The sequence below is a fragment of the Tachyglossus aculeatus genome, chromosome 21 (genome assembly GCF_015852505.1).
Source record: "Tachyglossus aculeatus isolate mTacAcu1 chromosome 21, mTacAcu1.pri, whole genome shotgun sequence".
Lineage (NCBI taxonomy): Eukaryota > Metazoa > Chordata > Mammalia > Monotremata > Tachyglossidae > Tachyglossus > Tachyglossus aculeatus.
Window position 1 is genome coordinate 63,149,822 of NC_052086.1, and position 23,018 is coordinate 63,172,839.

Here is a 23,018-nt window from a genome sequence, read left to right on the forward strand (position 1 = left end):
TGAACTACAAGACATGTGGATATTCATGATTCAAATCTGGTGGGAAAAAATGTTGAGCAAAAACCCTCACTGTCTAACAGTGGTATGAAGCAGTTCAGGTATTCTAAGTAATTGGTGTCATGTGCAGTTTTAAAATTCTACTGCATTGTTTCTATAAACTGACAGGTTAAAAAAAAACCCTGAAGTTTATTCCAGTGGAACCTCATTATTTGCACTTTAAGCCACCAATAACAGGCTTTTTCGTTAGGATGTGAACAGGTTACAGAATCATACCCTGGCAACGAGACTACAACGATTTCATAGGTATAAGCCTCGGCTTGAGTTAAACAGAAACAATAACTGCACACCACTTCAATTAAAATATCTACAAATCTAAAATATCTACAAAACAGTACTTGTGAAAATGTGCATAACTGAACCCTTGACCAAAAGACTCATTTTCATATTTTGCTATGCAGGGTGCTCCAACAACGGTACTTATTTACCGCTCAATGCAAAAGGACGACGAATTTTTCAAACCTCTAGGCTCAAACTCCAGGATCCTCTTTGCATCCCGAATCTAGAACTACTGTGATCATCGATATCATATTCCAAAAGTTTTGTGGGTCAGCAGAACAATTCCTGAAGGAAGTTTTGCAGTTGACAGTGCGGTGTATTTTCATTCCTCACTGCAGAATCCCAAAATGGCTTCCCAGTCTCAACAAAGCCAGAAGGATCAGACTAATATGATCCAGAGTCTCAAAGTCCCCAGTGTCAGTCAGGGGCAAGCTTTAAATTGATTGGGCATTGCTGCTTTAGCCAAGCCCCTGGTGCTTAACCCATTCACTGCCTTCCAAAGGAAAATATGCTATTAATTTAGACTCGATGAATGCTGATGTTTTCCTTTCCAAAAAGATTTGAAATAAAGTACGCTTCGTGCGATTTCAAATAAAAAAAATCTTCATTTAAAACGACAAAACGGTCATGTGAAGTTGCCTAGTGCTAGCCACCATTACAAAGGGCACAACCGTTTAGATCAGTTCTTCACTTCTGTCAATAATTTAGGTCACTAGTGACCAATAACAGCCTGATTTATTGCTGAACAGATGGAAATGACGTACTGAAAAGAGAGCAAATAAACAAAGGTTTCTCTGAGGATCTCCTGCAAAGACCATATTTCTAAAACCCGTAATTGAATTACAATTAAATTCACCTGAATGAGCCCACTGTTGGGTAGGGACTGTCTCTATATGTTGCCAACTTGTACTTCCCAAGCGCTTAGTACAGTGCTCTGCACACAAGTAAGCTCTCAATAAATACAATTGATTGATTGATTGATTACACTATGACAAAGTGATTTAGGGAAAAGAGGTCATTTAATTTTGTTTTGACAGTATCTCTGATTAATCTGTTTAAATACGAGTTCAGAAACAAATAGAAAACTATCAGCATTTTCTCTTTAAAATATTTCTCCACGTTTCCAAATAAAAAATATTTTAAGAGAGCAGGTCACGTGGAGCGCAAGCTAAAGAAACTGAATTTTGACAGGCATAAAAAGTATGTAATCACAGCAGGGTGGGCTGAATATTAAGTGCTTAATGGGTACATATCCCAGGGTGGGCTGAATATCAAGTGCTTAAGGGGTACATATCCAAGTGCACAGGTGACTCAGTGGGGAGGACAGGGAGGGGAAATGACGGCTTAGTCACAGAAGATGTGGCTCTTGGAGATGTTTTTTCAGTAGGACTTTGAAGGTGGGGAGAGTAGTGGAATGTTGTAGATGAAGGAGGAGGGAGTTCCTGGCCAGAAAGAATACCCTGACAGGGAGTTGGATAGATGAAACTGAGGTACAGTGTGTGAAGTTGGTGTCTGAGGAGCCAAGTGTGCAAGCTGGGTTGCAGAAGATCAGCAAGGTACGATAGGAGGGGAATGAGCTGATTGAGTGCCTTAAAACTAATGGTAAAGTTTCTATTTGATGCTGAAATGCATGGGCAACCATTTAACATTTTGGAGGAGTGGAGAGATATGGGATGGGATTTGTTGTTTTTTTTTTAAAACATCTGGGCCATTGAGTGAAGAATGGACTGGAGACTTAGGAGGCAGAGCTCCGCAAAGTGGCTGAAGCAGTAGTGAAATCACGGACAGAAAGAAAGGGGGATATGTACATAAGTTAGTGCTTGAGGGCTATGTACTTAAATCCTACAGGAGATTGAGAGTACTTGAATATTTATTTATATCAGTAGTGAAGTATAGTCCACTAGCAATTTAGAAATATGGTCCTTTAACAGGAATAACAAGTTTAAAAGTTTAATCAATTATCACAGACTGAGCCCTTTTCCTCTCCTCCTCCCCATCTTCCCCACCCTACCCCCTTCCCCTCCCCACAGCTCCTGTATATGTTTGCACAGATTTATTACTCTATTTATTTTACTTGTACATATTTACTATTCTATTTATTTTGTTAATGATGTGCATTTAGCTTTAATTCTATTTGTTCTGACAACTTGACACCTGTCTACATGTTTTGTTTTGAGGTCTGTCTCCCCCTTCTAGACTGTGAGTCCGTTGTTGGGTAGGGACGTCTCTATATGTTGCCAACTTGTACTTCCCAAGTGCTTAGTACAGTGCTCTGCACACAATAAGTGTTAAATACGATTGAATGAATGAATCAATTCTATTGGCACAAAACTGGACAGTTACCAGACTGGTTCTAACCACTGATGTACTCTGAGAAGTCACTGAGAATACAGAACTATTCTTGAGAACTGTCATTCATTCATTCAATCGTATTCATTGAGCGCTTATTATCTGCAGAGCACTGTACTAAGTGCTTGGGAAGTTCAAGTTGGCAACATATAGAGACGGTCCCTACCCAAAAGCGGGCTCACAGTTTAGAAGGGGGAGACAGACAACAAAACAAAACATATTAACAAAATAAAATAAATAGAATACATATGTACAAATAAAATAGAGTAATAAATCTGTACAAACATATATACAGGTGCTGTGGGGAGGGGATCTGCAAAATGGGGATTAAGAGTGGGAGCCCCATGTGGGACAGGGACTGTGTCCAACCTGATCAACATGTACTTTGAACAGTGCTTGGCACACAGTAAGCACTTAAGTTCTATTATTATTAGGCCAACGGGGCAATAAAAGGGGGAGTTGGGGACACTGGGGGTTTCAGGAGGAAGTTAACACTGAAATAGTTGCTGAGGTAATTAGGTTTAGGAGTTGATAAGGGAGGAAAAGTGGCATGGCTCAGTGAAAGAGAGGATAGAGATAACAGATGTAGACGAACCAATTATTAATGTTTATGGAACCCTTTACTGTGTGTGGAATACTGTACTAAATGCATGAGTGAATTTAAAGTGGCCGAAACTGGCCTGGTGCCTGGATTTCCACCAACAGCTCTCCAAAGAACAAGTGGCAGTGATCTAGGGATAGTGGTGTGAGACTGACGGAGGGGCATGGGGGACGAGGATATTGAGAATGTGATGTTGAGGATGTGGGTTTGTGCATCAAGGGAGGGAAGATCGGGCAGGGGAGCCAATAATGACCTGGGTTAAGTAGAGGGGATTAGATATCAAAGGAATTAACTTAGCAGCTGCTACAGAAGCACACCTAGAAAAAACACAGACCTGGGGTACCAATTTTTCATTCTACAATTGCAAGTGAACTTGGAGTAAGAGTTTTGGAGGGGCAGGGGGCAACAAGGAGAAGAAAGAGGAAGCAAAAAGCAAAAAAGGCGGTGCACTACCTCCTTCTCCACTGTCACCTTTGGGGTCTGCCCTGGGGGCATGAGCAGTTCCTCTAGCCCCACCTCAAAGTCCAATAAGAAGCCACCCACCTGCTTCACTCTGGTGCCCCCTGCTTGGGCAGCCTCGGGGTCTCAATGGGGTCAGAGCTCCAGAGCTAGCATAGTGGTAGCACACATCTCATGGGTCCATACAAGTATACTACTTCACTGCTTTTCAGTCAGATCTACTGTCCACAGCAGCAGCGGCTGCAGAAACAACCCACCTCCGTTGCCACTGTTGCCCAACAAGATCCTGACCCAACAGTGGCATGGTCCTTCCGAACCTAATAACGTCACCTCTTGATGCCAACAGCATGACGGAGATAGCCCAGTTAGGTACCATGGAGGTGGTGCCTATGTAAGAATGCTTCCTCACAAATATTCATACCTGCCAGACCCTCTCCAACTCACCACCCAGGTATGTTTGCTCTCTCTCACCCCACCCCTTCACACACAACTGATCATAAAATTCAAGCCTCACCCCCTTCCCTACACATAAAGTGCTCATGCTGGACTGAATACACTCAAGAGCAGTGGGTGGGGAAAGGCAGGAGGATAAAGGCACAAATATACACTTTTCACATAAGTACAAGAGACAGGGAGAACAATAAAACAATTTAGGGCTAAATGGACAGCCCTGGCGATAGAATACGTAGTCTCTAAGAAGACAGCATTTCTGCCAATAAACCATAAAAGACTACATATTGTCTTCTCATACACTGAATGGGCTAAAGGTTGATCATTACATTTTCTTCACCTAGAGTAGCTAGATCACTTTTCTAGACTGTGAGCCCACTGTTGGGTAGGGACCGTCTCTATATGTTGCCAACTTGTACTTCCCAAGCGCTTAGTACAGTGCTCTGCACACAGTAAGCACTCAATAAATACGATTGATTGAATGAATGAATCACTTTTGAAAATATTTCAATTCACAACAGTTTCAGGAGCAGATAAGCACACATTTTTCAGAACTACATTTAACTACAATAAAGAATGAGAACAGGATTATTTCTGAAAAAAGAAAACAAGGCCAAGCTCAGTTTCAGTGCTTGTTTATGTCCTTAGAAGAAAATATGGACTATCTCTAGTCTCCTTCATGAAAATAAAGCTACTTTAAAGTTAACCTGAATAAACAGCATTATTGTTAGATGACTGCAACTCTTGCATGAAACGAAGATAATAACAAGGAATAATTTGGAGAAATGATCCACAAAGTATTTGGCATTTGCTTTATTAAATTTAGGTTGATCCTAAATAGATTGCACTATATGTCAAAGAAAAAAATTAGTAATGGCTAGAAGCCTTCTGCAAAATATTGGCAGTTGCATTCTTTTGGAAGTAATAGAAAAGGGCAGCGCTTTAGCAATACTTGTCAGGAGGTATTTTAAGGTCTTTAAAACTTAGTTCCAAAATACTCTTCTCTTGGAAGCATAAACCTATTCATCATAAAGGTTGAAACCATTTTACACCTACACATTAGATATTTTTCAGAACTTCTGACATGTTTTCAGGAGTAACTCAGCACACTAAGCTTGCGGATGCCAGGCTTAATAACTATATTGCACATACAATTAAAAACACTGTAAATCAACCTAAAGCTAATTAAAGTGAGGCAATTGCCGTATATTATATGAACAACTAAAATTAGTAATACGGAGCTTGGCATCGAAAACCACTATATACTACAAGTTTACAAGGAAACCCTTGTAAAAGTAAACCCAATTAAAACATTCAACTCTTCACCTTCTAGAAGCAAAGAGTAGGCAGGCTGAAGTCAGATAATAATAACACCGGTCCCAGAATGTGAAGGGGCAGAAAGGGTAGATAAGTGGGAGGGCTGTCTTCAACTTAGTTGTTAGTACTTAGCGCTTAGTACAGCCTGGCACACTAACAAATGCAATTAAAAACATATATTGTCACTGGGCAGGAAGAGTAAGCATCTTCAGTTAGCATGGTCATGTTCAAGGTACCTAAAAACCTTAAAGAATAAGGGAAACTACAATTCCATTGCCACTTCCCAAGCACCTCCAATTTAGCCCTGCCCTGGTCTCATGGAGATTGGAAGCAGGTGGAGATCCACCCAGAGAAACTGACCTTCTAAGATGCTGCCCACCAAAGACATTACTAACTCAGTGGCACTTTTCCAAGTTCTTAGTATATTGGTTTGCACAAAGTGAGCATTCAATAAATTCTACTGAATGTAATTATAAATACTGGTCGACTGGAGCTCCCTAACAGTTGGCAAAACATAACCCCAAAAAGAGCCTCAAATTTGGGGTTCTCCTGGCAAGTAGCAGAGTGTCCCACGGTGAAAGCACAAGCTTACTGTGGGCAAAGATACCTTCCCAGACATTTAGTACAGTGCTCTGCACACAGTAAGCACTCAATAAATACCATCAAGAGGAGATATGTCACATTCCCCCAACCAGACTGCTAGGACGGACTGTCTGAAAAACCAACAGTTAGGAAAATAGATCATGGAATTGGGAAGCAAACAATTCTGTTTGGTTAAATGCCTTGTGCCTAACTTCCCAAGAAAGGCCTCTATAGGAGCAGATCTGCTCTCATTACACCTTTTTGGGGGTCGGACAAAAATATTTTCCTGGTGTCCAAGAGAATTTTGTTACGCACAAGAATGTGGGGCAAAATTTCCAATATCACCCCTCCAGTCCACCAAGACTGGAGAAGAGCATCAACGTATGGAACCAGGAGGGCAGCACAGATACACCGTACACATGCTTCACATCTACCCACCCCTGAATTTGGATGCGGACTTTTCAGGCTTAAAGGTATTATTAAAGATAATTAAGATACTGAGAAGCAACCTGGCCTAGTGGAAAAAGCACAGGGTTGGGAGTCAATGGGGCTGGGTTCTAATCCTAACTCCACCACTACCACTTGCCCTTAGGACCTTAGGTAAGTCACTTAACTTTTCTATGCTTCCTGTTCTCCCACCTAGTTAGCCTGTGAGCCCCTTGAGGGGCAGGGACCATGGTCCGACCTAATGATCTTGTATCTGCCTCAGTGCTTAGGACAGTACTTGGCACAGAGTAAGCACTAAAACACCCTCACCACCATTATTTTTGTATCTACTCCACACTTAGTAGAACACATGCACATAGTGAGCACTCAAATACCACATTATTTTTTACCTACTCCAGAGTTTACTATAATGCCTGGCACATAGTAAGTGCTTAATAATAATAATAATTATGGTATTTGTTGTACATATTTATTACTCTATTTTACTTGTACATATCTATTCTATTTATTTTATTTTGTCAGTATGTTTGGTTTTGTTCTCTGTCTCCCCCTTTTAGACTGTGAGCCCACTGTTGGGTAGGGACTGTCTCTATATGTTGCCAATTTGTACTTCCCAAGCGCTTAGTACAGTGCTCTGCACATAGTAAGCGCTCAATAAATACGATTGATGATGATGATGATGTGCCAAGCACTGTTCTAAGCACCAGGGTAGATATAAGGTAGTCAGTTTGGACACGGTCCCTGTTCCTTATGGGGTGCTCAGTCTTAAAGCCCATTTTACAGAGCCAACGAGAATCAATCAATCAATCGTATTTATTGAGCGCTTACTGTGTGCAGAGCACTGTACTAAGCGCTTGGGAAGTACAAGTTGGCAACATATAGAGACAGTCCCTACCCAACAGTGGGCTCACAGTCTAAAAGAAATAGAAGTAAAGCTAGATGCACACCATTAACAAAATAAATAGAATAGTAAATATGTACAAGTAAAACAGAGTAATAAATCTGTACAAATATTCATTCAATCGTATTTATTGAGTGCTTACCGTGGGCAGAGCACCGGACTAAGCGCTTGGGAAGTCCAAGTTGGCAACATATAGATACACTCCCTACCCAACAGTGGGCTCACAGTCTAAAAGGAATAGAAGTAAAGCTAGATGCACATCATTAACAAAATAAATAGAATAGTGAATATGTACAAGAAAAATAAACACTAATAAATCTGTACAAATATTCATTCAGAGAAGTGAAATGACTAGCCCAAGGTCACATGGCAGAGCCGTGGTAGAGCCAGGATAGGATCAGAACTCATGACCTTCTGAATCCCAGGCTGATGGACTCTCCACTATGCCATGCTGCTTCTAACAAGTACCTCATTTATTATTATTGTTGTCACCAGGGAGATTGTGCTTTCCAGTGCATTTCCCTCTTTTCCATCTTTGCCTTTCACAGCCAAAGAGATCTTGGAGGGAGGGAAGGAGAGCATGACAGTTTGGGAACAAAGTTTCTCCTGCTCTAGACTGTAAGCTCGCTGCTAACTCTGTAAAAATCGCACTCTTCCCCCAACTGCTCAGTCCAGTGCTCTGCACACTGGAAGCACTCAATAAACACCACTTGCTGATTGAGAGAAGCGGTGTGGCTTAGTGGAAAGAACCCGGGCTTGGGAGTCAGAGGATGTGGGTTCTAATCCCCACCCGTCACTTGTCTGCTGTGTGACTTTGGGCGAGCCACTTAACTTCTCTGTGCCTCAGTCACCTCATCTGTAAAATGGGGATGAAGACGGTGAGCCCTACGTGGGACAACCTGATTACTTTATATCTACCCCAGCGCTTAGAACACTGCTTGGTACATAGTAAGTGCTTAAAAAAAATACCCTCATCATCATCGGCAACAGATAGAGAAGACGGTCCCTACCCGACAACGGGTTCACAGTCTAGAAGGGGGAGACAGCCAACAAAACATGTAGACAGGTGTCAAAATGGTCAGAACAAATAGAATTAAAGCTATAGGCACATCATGAGCAAAATAAATAGCAAATATGTACAAGTAAAATAGAGTAATAAATCTGTACGAATATATATACAGGTGCTGTGGGGAGGGGAAGGGGATAGGGTGGGGGTGGATGGGGAGGAGGAAAGAAATCAGGTAGAAGAGCTGGGAGACATTAGGCAGAGGGGATCGGGTCGATCAATCATATTTACTGAGCGCTCACAGGGCGCTGAGGACTGTATTAAGTACCAGACAAGAGCTGGTTAACTGCATTCCCTGCCCATGAGTTTATAGTGGAAAGAACACGGACTTGGGAGGCAGAGGATGTGAGTTCCAATCCCGGCTCCGCGGCTTGTCGGCTGGGTGACCTTAGGAAGGGGATTCCGCCCCGCCCTGGCCTCCCATGCCCTCTCCTCTCTGCGCGGAGGGGGCACTGAGGGGGCACTGAGGGGGCACTGAGGGGGCAGCCGGCCGGCCGGTGGATGGGTAGGCACTGAGGGGGCACTGAGGAGGTAGCAGGCCAGCCGGGCGGCACTGAAGGGTCGGTAACGGCGGGTGTGGGGGCGATGAGTGGGCAGCAGGCTGGTGGGCACTGAAGGGGCAGCAGGCTGGCCGGGGGGCGCTGAGGGGGCACTGAGGAGAAGGGGGCGGCCAGCCGGCCAGACGGGGGACTCTGAGGGGACACTGAGGGGGCAGCCGGCCGGTGGGCACTGAGGGGGCACTGGGGGGAAGGGGGCGGCCAGCGGGCAGACACCGAGGGGGAAGCAGGCTGGTAATCAATCAATCGTATTTATTGAGCGCTTACTGTGTGCAGAGCACTGTACTAAGCGCTTGGGCAGCACAAGTTGGCAACATATAGAGTCAGTCCCTACCCAACAGTGGGCTCACAGTCTAAAAGGGGGAGACAGAGAACAAAACCAAACATACTAACAAAATAAAATAAATAGAACAGATATATGTACAAGTAAATAAATAAAGAGTAATAAATATGTGCAAACGTATATACATATACACAGGTGCTGGGGGGAAGGGAAGGAGGTAAGATGGGGGGATGGACAAAGCGCTTAGAACAGTGCTTTGAACATAGTAAGCGCTTAATAAATGCCATCATTATTATCATTATTATTATGGAGAGGGGGACGAGGGGGACGAGGGGGAGAGGAAGGAAGGGGTTCAGTCTGGGAAGGCCTCCTGGATGAGGTGGTAGGCACTGAGGGGTGTTGAGGGGGCGCTGAGAGGGCAGCAGACTGGTCGGGGGGCACTGAGGGGGAGGTGGCAGCCAGCCGGCCGGGGGGCACTGAGGGGGCACTGAGGGGAAGGGGTGACCAGTGGGCAGACACTGAGGGGGCAGCAGGCTGATGGGCACTGAGGGGTGTTGAGGGGGCGCTGAGGGGGCAACAGGCTGGCCGGGGGGGCGCTGAGGGGTCCCTGAGGGGGAGGGGGCAGCCGGCCGGCCGGTGGGCACTGAGGGGGCACTGAGGGGAAGGGGGCGGCCAGCGGGCAGACACTGAGGGGGCAGCAGGCTGGTGGGCACTGAGGGGGCAGCAGGCTGGCCGGGGGGGCGCTGAGGGGGCACTGAGGAGAAGGGGGCGGCCAGCCGGCCGGGGAACTCTGAGGGGACACTGAGAGGGCAGCCGGCCGGTGGGCACTGAGGGGGCACTGGGGGGAAGGAGGCAGCCAGGAGGCAGACACTGAGGGGGCAGCAGACTGGTGGGCACTGAGGGGTGTTGAGGGAGTGCTGAGGGGGTAGCAGGCTGGCTGGAGGCGCTGAGGGGTCCCTAAGGGGGAGGGGGCAGCCGGCCGGCCGGCCGGGGGGCACTGAGGGGAAGGGGTGACCAGTGGGCAGACACTGAGGGGGCAGCGGGCTGATGGGCACTGAGGGGTGTTGAGGGGGCAGCAGGCTGACAGGGGGGCGCTGAGGGGTCCCTGAGGGGGAGGGGGCAGCCGGCCGGCCGGTGGGCACTGAGGGGGCGCTGAGGGGAAGGGGGCGGCCGGCGGGCAGACACAGAGGGGGCAGCAGGCTGGTGGGCACTGACGGGTGTTGAGGGAGTGCTGAGGGGGCAGCAGGCCGGCCGGGGGGCGCTGAGGGGGCAGTGAGGGGGAGGGGGCAGCCGGCCGGCCGCGGGGGGCACTGAGGGGGCAGCCGGCCGGTGGGCACTGAGGGGGCACTGGGGGGGAAGGGGGCGGCCAGCGGGCAGACACTGAGGGGGCAGCGGGCTGGTGGGCACTGAGGGGCGTTGAGGGGGCAGCAGGCTGACAGGGGGGCGCTGAGGGGGCACTGACGGGGAGGGGGCGGCCGGCCGGGGAACTCTGAGGGGACACTGAGAGGGCAGCCGGCCGGTGGGCACTGAGGGGGCACTGGGGGGAAGGAGGCAGCCAGTGGGCAGACACTGAGGGGGCAGCGGGCTGGTGGGCACTGAGGGGTGTTGAGGGGGCGCTGAGGGGGCAGCAGGCTGGCCGGGGGCCGCTGAGGGGTCCCTGAGGGGGAGGGGGCAGCCGGCCGGCCGGCCGGGGGGCACTGAGGGGAAGGGGGCGGCCAGTGGGCAGACACTGAGGGGGCAGCGGGCTGGTGGGCACTGAGGGGTGCTGAGGGGGCAGCAGGCTGGCCGGGGGGCGCTGAGGGGTCCCTGAGGGGGAGGGGGCAGCCGGCCGGCCGGCCGGTGGGCACTGAGGGGGCGCTGAGGGGAAGGGGGCGGCCGGCGGGCAGACACAGAGGGGGCAGCGGGCTGATGGGCACTGAGGGGTGTTGAGGGAGCGCTGAGGGGGCAGCAGGCCGGCCGGGGGGCGCTGAGGGGGCACTGAGGGGGAGGGGGCAGCCGGCCGGCCGCGGGGGGCACTGAGGGGGCAGCCGGCCGGTGGGCCCTGAGGGGGCACTGGGGGGGAAGGGGGCGGCCAGCGGGCAGACACTGAGGGGGCAGCGGGCTGGTGGGCACTGAGGGGCGTTGAGGGGGCAGCAGGCTGACAGGGGGGCGCTGAGGGGGCACTGAGGGGGAGGGGGCGGCCGGCCGGGGAACTCTGAGGGGACACTGAGAGGGCAGCCGGCCGGTGGGCACTGAGGGGGCACTGGGGGGAAGGAGGCAGCCAGTGGGCAGACACTGAGGGGGCAGCAGGCTGGTGGGCACTGAGGGGTGTCGAGGGGGCGCTGAGGGGGCAGCAGGCTGGCCGGGGGCCGCTGAGGGGTCCCTGAGGGGGAGGGGGCAGCCGGCCGGCCGGTGGGCACTGAGGGGAAGGGGGCGGCCAGTGGGCAGACACTGAGGGGGCAGCGGGCTGGTGGGCACTGAGGGGTGTTGAGGGGGCAGCAGGCTGGCCGGGGGGCGCTGAGGGGGAGGGGGCGGCCGGCGGGCGCTGAGGGGGCACTGAGAGGGCAGCCGGCCGGCCGGGGGGCACTGAGGGGGGGGGACGCTGAAGGGGACACTGAGGGGGAGGGAGGGGGCGGGCACTGAGGGGGCACTGAGGGCAAGGGAGCAGCCGGGCACTGAGGGGGCACTGAGGGCAAGGGAGCAGCCGGGCACTGAGGGGGCAGCAGGCCCGACGGACGGGCGGGCGGGCGGACGGACGGCGGGGGGGGAGGACACTGAGGAGCCCGCCGTTGGCTGGGCAGGGACCGTCTCTCTATGTTGTGAACTTGTACTTCCCCCGCGCTTAGTACAGCGCTCTTGCACACGGTAAGCGCTCGATAAATACGACTGACTGAATGAATGAATGGCGGGGCCGCTGAGGGGAAGGGGGCGGCCGGCGGGCGCTGAGGGGACGCTGAGCCGATGCTGAGGAGAAGGGGGCGGGCGCTGAGGGGCCAGCAGGCCGCACGGCCGGCGGGAAGGCACGCCGTTCGGTGGGGACCGTCTCTATATGTGGCTAATGTACTTCCCAAGCGTTTGGTACAGTGCTCTGCACACAGTCAGCGCTCAATAAATACGATTGAATGAATGAATGAACAGGACGCTGAGGGGGCGGCGGCAGGGCACTGAGGGGGCGCTGAGGAGAAGGGGGCGGGGGCGGCAGACTTGGCCCTCCCGGCGGCGGTGAAGGGGGTGGGACGGCTGGGGTCAGGAAGCCGCGGCAGCACCGGGAAAACCCCGGGGTCTCCTCCCTCCCTCCCTCAGCCCCCGCACTCACCCGGAGGGCCCGATGCCGCCGCGCCCAGCAACGCCACCGTCCGTCCGTCCGTCCGTTCGCCCGCTCTCTCGCTCTCTCTCTCTCTCCCTGAGTCGCGCTCCCGGCGGCCCCGCCCCCTCGGTGCCTCCAGCTCCGCGCGAGAGCAGGAGGGCGGGCGCGCGCGCGAGCGGCAGCGCCGAGGCCGGAGGAGCCAGCCAATCAGCGGCCCCGACGCACACGCCTGGACGACGAGGGCGTCCCGACCAATCAAAACTCCACACCTGCGGCGTCCCGACCAATCAAAGCTCCATACCTGCGGAGTCTCGACCAATCAAAGCTCCATACCTGCGGAGTCTCGACCAATCAAAACTCCATACCTGCGGCGTCCCGACCAATCAAAGCTCCATACCTGCGGCGTCCCGACCAATCAAAATTCCACACCTGCGTCTCGACCAATCAAAACTCCACACCTGCGGCGTCCCGACCAATCAAAATTCCACACCTGCGTCTCGACCAATCAAAATTCCACACCTGCGGCGTCTCGACCAATCAAAACTCCACACCTGCAGCGTCCCGACCAATCAAAATTCCACGCCTGCGGCGTCTCGACCAATCAAAACTCCACACCTGCCCTGCCCTGCCCGGAGACTGCTAGCCCAATGCCTCGGCCTGCCCAGCGGCCTGTGGGTTCCTATTTCTGCATAATAATAATAATAATAATACTGGCATGTATTTAGCGCTTACTATGTGCAAAGCACTGTTCTAAGCGCTGGGGAGGTTACAAGGTGATCAGGTTGTCCCATGGGGGAGCTCACAGTCTTAATCCCCATTTTACAGATGAGGGAACTAAGGCACAGAGAAGTTAAATGACTTGCCCAAAGTCACACAGCTGAGAATTGGTGAAGGCTGGATTTGAACCCATGACCTCCGACTCCAAAGCCCGGGCTCTTTCCACTGAGCCACGCTGCTTCTCATGCATGAGTGAGTGCTCTTCATGGGCAGGGAACGTGCCTGCTAATTCTGTTGCATTGTACTCTTCCAAGCGCTCAGTACAGTGCTCTGCACATGGTAATAATAATAATCATGGCATCTGTTAATATGTGTGAAGCACTCTTCCAAGCGCTGGGGGGTTACAAGGTGATCAGGTTGTCCCACAGGGGGCTTACAGTCTTAATCCCCATTTTACAGATGAAGTAATTGAGGCACCAGAGAAGTTAAGTGACTTACCCAAAGTCACACAGCTGACAATTGGCGGAGCTGGGATTTGAACCCGTGACCTCAGACTCCAAAGCCCGGGCTCTTTCCACTGAGCCACGCTGCTTCTCCAAACTCCCAGCTGGTAAACTGGTAAGCCGGTAAACTCCCAGTCCCCCAACTAAGCCCTCATTTCCACTTCTTCCACCTCATTCGGCATTGCCCTGATTTGCTTACACTATTCAGCGCACACACCCCATCCCGCAGCATTTATGGACATATCTGTAATTTTTATTTTAATAATAATAATAATGGTATTTGCTAGGCACATGCTATGTGCTGAGCACTGTTCTCAGTGCTGTGGTAGATACAAGGTAATTGGGTTGTTCCACGTGGGGTTCACAGTCTTACTCCCCATTTTACAGATGAGGTAACTGAGGCCCAGAGAAGTGAAGTGGTTTGCCAAAGGTCCCACAGCAGATAAGTGGTGGAGTTGGGGTTAGAACCCACTACCTCTGACTCCCAAGCCTGGGCTAATAATAATAATAATTGTGGTATTTATTGAGCCCTTACTATCTGCCAAGCACTGTACTAAGCGCTGGGGTAGATACAGCATATTAGGTTGGACACAGTCCCGGTCCCACGGAGGGCTCACTGTCTCAATCCCCATTTTACAGATGCGGTAACTGAGGCCCAGAGTAGTGATGTGATTTGCCCACGGTCACACAGTGGACAAGCGGCAGAGGCGGGATTAGAACCCGTGACCTCTGACCCAAACCCGGGCTCTTTCCACAAAGCCATGCTGGCTAATGCCCATCTTCCCCTCTAGACAGTAGACTTGGTGTGGGTATGGAGTGCGTTTATCAACTCTATTATATTATACTTTCCCTGCTCTCTCGTTCACCCCTCACTTCCAATCCGTCACCAAAAACTGCTGGTCTCACCTCCGCAACATTGCCAAGATCCGCCCTTTCCTCTCCATCCAAACTGCTACCCTGCTGGTTCAATCTCTCATCCTATCCCCACTGGATTACTGCATCAGCCTCCTCTCTGGTCTCCCATCCTCCTGTGTCTCCCCACTTCAGTCTGTACTTCATGCAGCTGCCCGGATCATTTTTGTGCAGAAACGCTCTGGGCATGTTACTCCCCTCCTCAAAAATCTCCAGTCAACCTATGCATCAAGCAAAAACTCCTCACCCTGGGCTTCAAGGCTGTCCATCACCTCGCCCCCTCCTACCTCACCTCCCTTCTCTCCTTCTACAGCCCAGCCCGCACCCTCCGCTCCTCTGCCGCTAACCTCCTCACTGTGCCTCGTTCTCGCCTGTCCCGCCGTCGACCCCCGGCCCACGTCCTCCCCCTGGCCTAAAATGCCCTCCCTCTGCACATCCGCCGAGCTAGCTCTCTTCCTCCCTTCAAAGCCCTACTGAGAGCTCACCTCCTCCAGGAGGCCTTCCCAGACTGAGCCCCCTTTTTCCTCTCCTCCTCCCCATCCCCCCCGCCCTACCTCCTTCCCCTCCCCACATCACCTGTATATATGTTTGTACAGATTTATTACTCTATTTTACTTGTACATATTTACTATTCTATTTATTTTGCTAACGATGTGCATCTAGCTTTACTTCTATTTATTCTGATGACTTGACACCTGTCCACATGCTTTTTTTTGTTGTCTGTCTACCCCTTCTAGACTGTGAGCCTGCTGTTGCATAGGGACCTTCTCTATATGTTGCCATCTTGTTACTTCCCAAACGCTTAATACAGAGCTTTGCACACAGTAAGCGCTCAATAAATATGACTGAATGAATGAATAGTGACAAATCATCACTGCCTCCTCAGTGCTCTAATGGCTTTCAAAGTGTTCTATTGTTGATGGGGTTGCTGACCCTGGCATTCAGCATGGTGACTTCAGGCCTCCCAGTCTTGAAAGGGCTACAGACCAGGTGAGTTTTAGTCCCTGTCACGGCAAGGAATTGTGCACAGAGGGAGGCTGGTCTAGGATGTCCATTAGGATGTCCAGATCAAACAGAAGCTCCTTACCATCGTCTTTAAAGCGCTCAACCTCCTGCCCCCTCCTACCTTACCTGCCTGATTTCCTACCTCGATCCAGCCCATCCTTTCTGCTTTTTTAATGCCAACCTACGCACTATCTTACCTCTGACCTCTTGCCCATGTCCTGCCTCTGCCTTGAAACACTGTCCCGCTTCATAACCATTATACGATCCCTCTCCCCACCTTCAAAGATTTATTGAAGGCATATCTCCTTCAAGAGGCCCTTATTTCCTCTTCTCCTATTCCTTTCTGCATCACCCTTGTGCTTGCATTTGCATCCTTTATTCACACCTCCCTCGGCCCCACAGAACTTATGTATATCCATAATTGATTTGTTCATATTAATATCTATCTCCCCCTCTGTGCCGTAAGCTCGCTATGGGCAGAGACTGTGTCTACCAACTCTGTTATATTGTACTCTCCCCAGTGCTTAGTACAGTGCTCTGCATACAGTAGGCATTCAATAAGTATGATTGATTGATAATTTTTTTTCCACCAATAAATATGTTTATGTAGGCGAGGGAGGGAGATTGGGATGGCAAGTGGCTGTGAGAAGCCAGGGGGTTCAGTAGGGAGTTTGATTACAAGCGCTTGGGAGAGTACAATGGAATTAGTAGACAGATATGATCCCTGCCCTTAAGAACTGACAATTTGGGTGGCAGCAGAGTGGTATTCTATAGAAAGGAGAAAGTGATAGGGTATAAAGTGTTACCTCTCACAAGTGAGATGAAGTGTAGAAAGTACTCAGACCAATAGCTCACACCAGGCCTGGTGGCCCATTTATTCCCACTCCTTCCTAGGAAGGCCGTCCATAGTGCCACCAGATGTCATATTGAAAGGAGCAAAATTCACAACTTCCATTTGACTTCTACTCCCTCCTTACCCCTCCCTTTTCTGCCCCCAGAACTTCCCCTACTTCCTTTCCTATTGCCTTTCCAATATAACCAGATATTTTCTGTCCTCTGAGAGTTACTTCACATTCCCCATTCTCCTTTCTGATTAAATCAGTCCACATTCTGTTCTTCCCTCTTGCTCCTATCTTGCCCTTTCCTCTTCCCCCACTGAGCCTTGGGAGGGTTATACTGCACCCTCTCTGTATACTGTATGACAAGCAGTATGGCTCAGAGGAAAGAGCAGGGGCTTGAGAGTCAGAGGTCGTGGGTTCTAATCCAGCTCCATCACTTGTCAGCTATGTGACTTTGGGCAAGTCATTTAACTGATCTGGGCCTCAGTTCCCTCATCTGTAAAATGGGGATTAAGACTGTGGGACAACCTGATCACCTTGTATCCTCCCCAGCGCTTAGAACAGTGCTATGCACATAGGAAGCACTTAACAAATGCCATTATTATTATTATTATTATTATTACTCTCTCAAGTGCTTAGTACAGCACTCTGCACACACCACTCATTAAATATGATTAAATTAATGAATTAATATCAACTGTCTTGGTCCCATAGAAGCATTTGGCACTATAGATTCCAACCTGCCATAGGGATACTGTTCAGAATTGCTCCTGGGGGGTTGTGAGTAGGTAATAATAATAATAATGGCATTTGTTAAGCACTTACTATGTGCAAAGCACTGTTCTAAGTGCTGGGTAAGTGCTTAGGTGGTGTGGAACTGCTGAAATTGCAGTTGGTGATATAAAGTGGGGAGATAAATCCGCTGGACAAGGCCTCCTGGAGATGTGATTTCAGAAGCGCTTTGAAGATGAAGAGAGCGGTGATCTGCTTGTTGTGAAAGGGGGATAAATTCCAGGAAGGAGGGAGGGCATGAGCCAAGAGGGTGGTGACAGGAGAGACAACAACGAACAGACTACCTTGAGTGGAACAAAGAGTGTGAGCCGACGTGTAGTGCTAGAAGAGAGTGGATAAGAGAGTTGTTAGGCGGTCCTGCTTGATCTTGTATTTACTGAGCTCTTACTTTTGCTGTGCACTGTGCCAGATGAGCTTGGGTGACTACGACAGAGTAGATGCAACCCCGACCTTGAGTTTATAATCTAGCCTGAAAGGCAACCACTAAAATATATTACTGGTAGGGATACAGATACAAGAAGTATTGTATTTGTAAAGCACTTACTATGTGCCAGGCACTGTACTAAGCACTGGAGTAGATACAAGCAAATCAGGTTGGACACAGTCCCTGTCCCACGAAGGGCTCACCGTCTCAATCCCATTTTACAGATGAGGTAATTGACGCAAAGACAAGTGAAGTGACTTGCTCGAGGTCACACAGCAGACAAGTGGTGGATCATGATTAGAATCCATGACCTTTCTGACTCTCGGCCCTTGCTCTAGTCAGTTTAATTCATTTGTATTTACTGAGTGCTGTGCCATGCTGCTTCTCTAATGGTTAAACAGTTAAAATATGTGTAATAATAATAATAATGGTATTTATTAAGTGTTTACTATGTGCTGAGCACTGTGTATGTTAGTCTTCCTGTGAGTGGGGTACCCAAGAGCTAAGGGGGTGAGTCCCTTAGTGCCTAGGAGATATGGAATTGCTGAAGTGGTAGTAGGGGGTGGGAAATGAAAGTTATTTAGGGAAGGAGGTTTTTGAGAAGTAGGGAAAAATGGTGCAGAAGGACGCAGTAGAAGAACAGAGAAGCAGAGTGGAGTAATAATAATAATAATGGCATTTATTAAGCACTTACTATGTGCAAAGCACTTTTCTAAGTGCTGGGGAGGTTACAAGGTGATCAGGTTGTCCCTTGGGGGGGCTCACAGTCTTAATCCCCATTTTACAGATGAGGTAACTGAGGCCCAGAGAAGTGAAGTGACTTGCCCAAAGTCACACAGCTGACAATTGGCAGAGCTAGGATTTGAACCCATGACCTCTGACTCCAAAGCCCGGGCTCTTTCCACTGAGCCACGCTGCTTCTCTTCAAGCAGAGAGTAGAGACTAGAGAGGAGAGAGATTGGAGACAGAGTGATCAGTGAGGAGGCAAATGCAGTCATCCGGTCAGGAAATGAAAAGGGTGGGGTTTGTATGGAAAAGAAGGGGCAGATTCTGGAAATGTTGTGATGGAAGAACTGGCAGGATTTGGTGACAGGCTGAATATGTGAGTTGAAAAAGGAAGAGGCCAAGAAAATGCCTGTCTCCCCCTCTACACTGTAAGCTCACTGTGGGCAGGGAATGTGTCGACCAACTCTGTTATATTGTACTCTCCCAAGCGCTTAGTATACTGCTCTGCACCCATTAGGTGCTCAATAAATGCAGTTGATTGATTGAGTGACTGAAGAGAGGCAGGGGAATGATGGTGTTTTCAACTATATTAGGAAAGTGAGGTGGAGCAGAGATTTGGGAGGGAAGATGAGTTCAGTTGTGAACACATTGAGCTTGTGGTGCTGGACGGACTTTCAGGTAGAAATATTCTAGAAGCAGGAGGAAATGGGAGACTGCAGAAAAGGATATAACTCAGGGCTAAAGAGATGAATTTAGCATAGAGGTAGTAGTAGGAACCATGAGAGCAGTTGAGTTCCCCAAGGAAGTGAGTGCAAAATGAGAAGGGAAGGGAACCCAATACAGAGTCTTGAGGGACAGCCACAGCTAGTAAGAAGCTGAGGAAGAGCTGATAAAAGTGAATGAGAAGGATCAGCCAAAGTGGGAAGGGGAGAACCAGGAGAATATTGTGTTAGAAAAGGCTAGCTTGGATAGTGTTTCTGGAGAAGGAAGGTAACAGGTTGGTCAGGATGGAGAGATGAAAACTTGCTCCAATATGCCTGCTTAAAGGTCAGACGGTGGAAGACTCTTTAGTCTTTTTCTGCTACTCTTTTTGGGTACCATCACTGGACCAGATGGGGCAGCGTGGCCTAATGGAATGAGCTTGGGCCTGGGAGACAGAGGACCTGGGTTCTAATCCTGACTCTGTCATATGCCTGCTACGTGCCCTAGCTAAGTCACTTAACTTCCCCGTGCCTTGGTTTTTTCATCTTTAAATGCAGATTCAAAACTTGTTCTCCCTCCTACTTAGACCTTGGACCCCCTGTGGGCCAGGGACCGTGTCTAACCTGATTATCTTGTATCTAACCTGTACTTGGCACATAATAATCACTTCATAAATACCCCGATTATTATTATTATGGACACCCACCTAACAGTTGTATGAGTCACACTTTCTCAGTTTAGCAGTGGACTAATTTCACACTGGACTGAAATCTAGATAGTGATTTGGTGACTATCATCATCCTTTAGGTGGTTACAAATTGACAGTTTATCGCCGTAATTTGTTGAAGTATCTTCCCAGGTTTCAGTGTTAAACTGGCTGAACAATGACTATCTTCAGGTACATAAAGGATTTCTGTGAGGTGGATCCTGACCAGATGGTCTCTCTCAGTTCATAGATGATTGAACAAGAGGATATGGGATTAAATTTCCTCTGGAGTAGTATTCTTTCAATCGTGTTTATTAAGTGCTTACTGTGTGCAGAACATATTAGTAGCATTTATTAAAGTGTTTGGGAAGTACAGGATAAAGAAGTGACATGTTCCCTGCTCAAAAGAAATTTACACTCAAGTGGGGGGCACAAATATTACAGAAATAGTCAAAATAAATAATTGAATGTAGAACTGAGTAAACATATTCAAGAAAGCTGAGGATGGGTATAAATAAATTCAAAAGTGCTAGCGTTGGCTGATAGGCTTATGCCTCTATGTTGGGAAATTAATCCTGGAAGGCTTGTTGGAGAAGATAGGTTTTTAGGAGGGTTTTGAATATGGTGAGAGCTGAGGTGGACTGGATTTGGGAAGGGCGGGAATTCCAAGCCAGGGGAACTGAGTGAGAGAAAGGAAGGAGATGCCAAAGTCAGGAATGACCATTAAAAGGCTGACTTGGTAGGAATGAAGAGAGCAAGATGTGTTCCTTTTAAGGTCTTATTCTTCTGAAAAGCTAGGGACCAGCTTGGGCAACTGGATGCTTCCCCTGAGCATCCATGAGTCCATGGCATTGAATTGGAGGATTTAGTTTAGGGGGGGTGAAAGAGTCAGGGGAGAGGAGGCAGTTGAGAGGAAGCTCAGGCTGGGAGGTGGGGCAGATCAATGCTGATGGATGAGTAGTCTCCTGGCACTCTCATGACACTAGCAATAATAATAATAATAATAATGATGGCATTTATTAAGCGCTTACTATGTGCAAAGCACTGTTCTAAGCGCTGGGGAGTTTACAGGGTGATCAGGTTGTCCCACGGGGGGCTCATAGTCAACCCCCATTTTCCAGATGAGGGAACTGAGGCCCAGAGAAGTTAAGTGACTTGCCCAAGGTCACACAGCTGACAATTGGCAGAGCCAAGATTTGAACCCACGACCACTGACTCCAAAGCCTGGGCTCTTTCCACTGAGCCACGCTGCTTCTCTTGGCAATAGCCAAGGTGAGTCCTGGGCACTGCAGTACAGCTCTCTCTAGGCTGTGGAGGTCCCAGTCCTAATGTTTCAGATGCCGATCACCTCCAAGATCACTGTATGTTTGTACACTGGTGACACTTCGGGGGAACTGAATGGCAGAGAGTTTGGATGTAAGAAAAAACTTCTGGACCATTTTATCAGTAAAACAGGTTACCAAGGGAGGTGTGGAATTCCCACCCCTGGAGGTCTTTAAAAGAGGTTAAACAACCATCTACTCTGGATGGATTAGTCTTTCATCTGCCCAGAGGCAGGGGATTGGTCAAGGTGACCTCTTTAGATTTCAATCGAGTCAGTGATTCAATGGGGGTCTTCAATTCAGCTGCTTTTTATGGGAATGTTAAGTGTGCTCAGGTGACTGGAATGTATGCCAGACATTGACTTCATAAAACTCCACTGAAGTCCATTATAAAGATACCACTAATGTTCAGGAAACTAATGAATGCAGTGCACGAGAGTATTTCATTTAAAACGGGCTCTTTTGGATAAAGATGACGCCTCAATGCTAATTACTCATAAGAACACTGCTAAATTATAATTATGTGCCGAGGCATTCTCACTACCATATAACTAAGTTAACTTTGTTACGGATTTCATCATCTGTCATTACAACTGATTTTTGGTGAGGGGAGTTGTGCAGAGCCTGTGATATTAAAGTATATTGGAACATCTCAGATAATTGTAACAATTCAAACAATTATCTAAGGACAATTTCCTAATTTCTTTAATACCATTGCTGTGCAATCATTTTGGTTAAATTTGCCTAAAATATGAGATACAGGGTTATGAGACTCTAAAACTAAGAATCTGCGGCTTTTATAGATACTCCCTGGCTTCACCTCTTTATTCCCAACCTTTACTATTCAGATTATTTCTCGTTAAGCGCTTCCTCTGTAAACCTATACTCACAGAGGGCCAGGGAACCATTACTCTGGTTGGCCGTAGAAAGTTTGCTTTTCTATGGGTACACCATAATTATAAAGGCAAAAAGGCATTAGGGAATCTGGAGCATTTTTTTTAAAGTTAAATTTTTTTTAAAGGGGAATTAGACCTAAAAGTCACCTATTGCTCGGTCGAATGCAGGTATTTTCATGATCCAACTGTTCTAATCTTGATGTACTAAGATTTGAATGTTGCATTTGTTAGTCTTACCCTTTGCTAGGGAATCAGGTGGCTACTTACAGTTAAATAAAGCCTGTTAACTGAATAGACTAGGCTAACACATAAAGTCACACCTCCTTGAAGGATAAGTTTCAAACATTTGTTGTACTTTATTCTGCACTGCCTGATCTAATGTGGGTCAGGTGAAACAGATACATCAGTGGAGTGAATTTGGCCACTTTATTGAAACTCAGGTTTCCTTAAATTGGGGTTGATAATATCTGCTCCATTCCTTATTCAATCATAGATATTTACTGAGTGCCTTCTTTGCGCAAAGCCCTGTATTCCACGGGAACATTTTGAGGTGAATTTCCCAGAGACGGACACTATAAATACAAAATACAATTTATGCCAAATTATCTGTAGGTTTGAAGGGATGCTGCTGTCGGCAGGATTTTAGGCACACAATTGGAGCATTATTAAATGCTCATTGCTGTCTATCATAGTGGATTTCCATGAAAACAGCTTAATTTGGTCAGCGATAATTCTCCCCTCTTTTGCCTTGATGTACCTGTCTGAAGAGGTGGCCCCAGTTATGGGCATTTTAAGCAGTTTTCACAATATTTCTCTGCTGCTATGGTTTGATATGTTAAC

The 23,018-nt window shown here is 48.4% G+C and overlaps 2 protein-coding genes across 8 annotated transcripts in view; both read right to left on the reverse strand.

Moving 5' to 3' along the window:
• The window catches only part of SUN1 (Sad1 and UNC84 domain containing 1), a 56,480-nt gene extending 43,753 nt beyond the window's left edge, over positions 1 to 12,727 (reverse strand). For 5 of the 7 annotated variants that reach the window (XM_038763726.1, XM_038763731.1, XM_038763729.1 and 2 more), the window contains exon 1: positions 520 to 649. The gene's annotated coding sequence lies outside the window, so the exon portion shown is untranslated. Of the gene's footprint in view, positions 1 to 519; positions 650 to 12,643 lie in introns of those variants that run through there. The other 2 variants (XM_038763725.1, XM_038763728.1) reach the window with 2 other exon arrangements.
• Positions 8,897 to 16,028, reverse strand: LOC119942144 (basic proline-rich protein-like). Its single transcript, XM_038762798.1, has 7 exons — positions 15,969 to 16,028; positions 12,968 to 13,031; positions 12,716 to 12,863; positions 11,105 to 11,941; positions 10,434 to 11,005; positions 9,894 to 10,305; positions 8,897 to 9,248 (listed from the first exon to the last, which is right to left on the reverse strand). The coding sequence occupies exons 1-7, from the start codon at positions 16,026 to 16,028 to the stop codon at positions 8,897 to 8,899; spliced, it is 2,445 nt and encodes an 814-aa protein (XP_038618726.1).
• Positions 16,029 to 23,018: the final 6,990 nt, after the last annotated feature.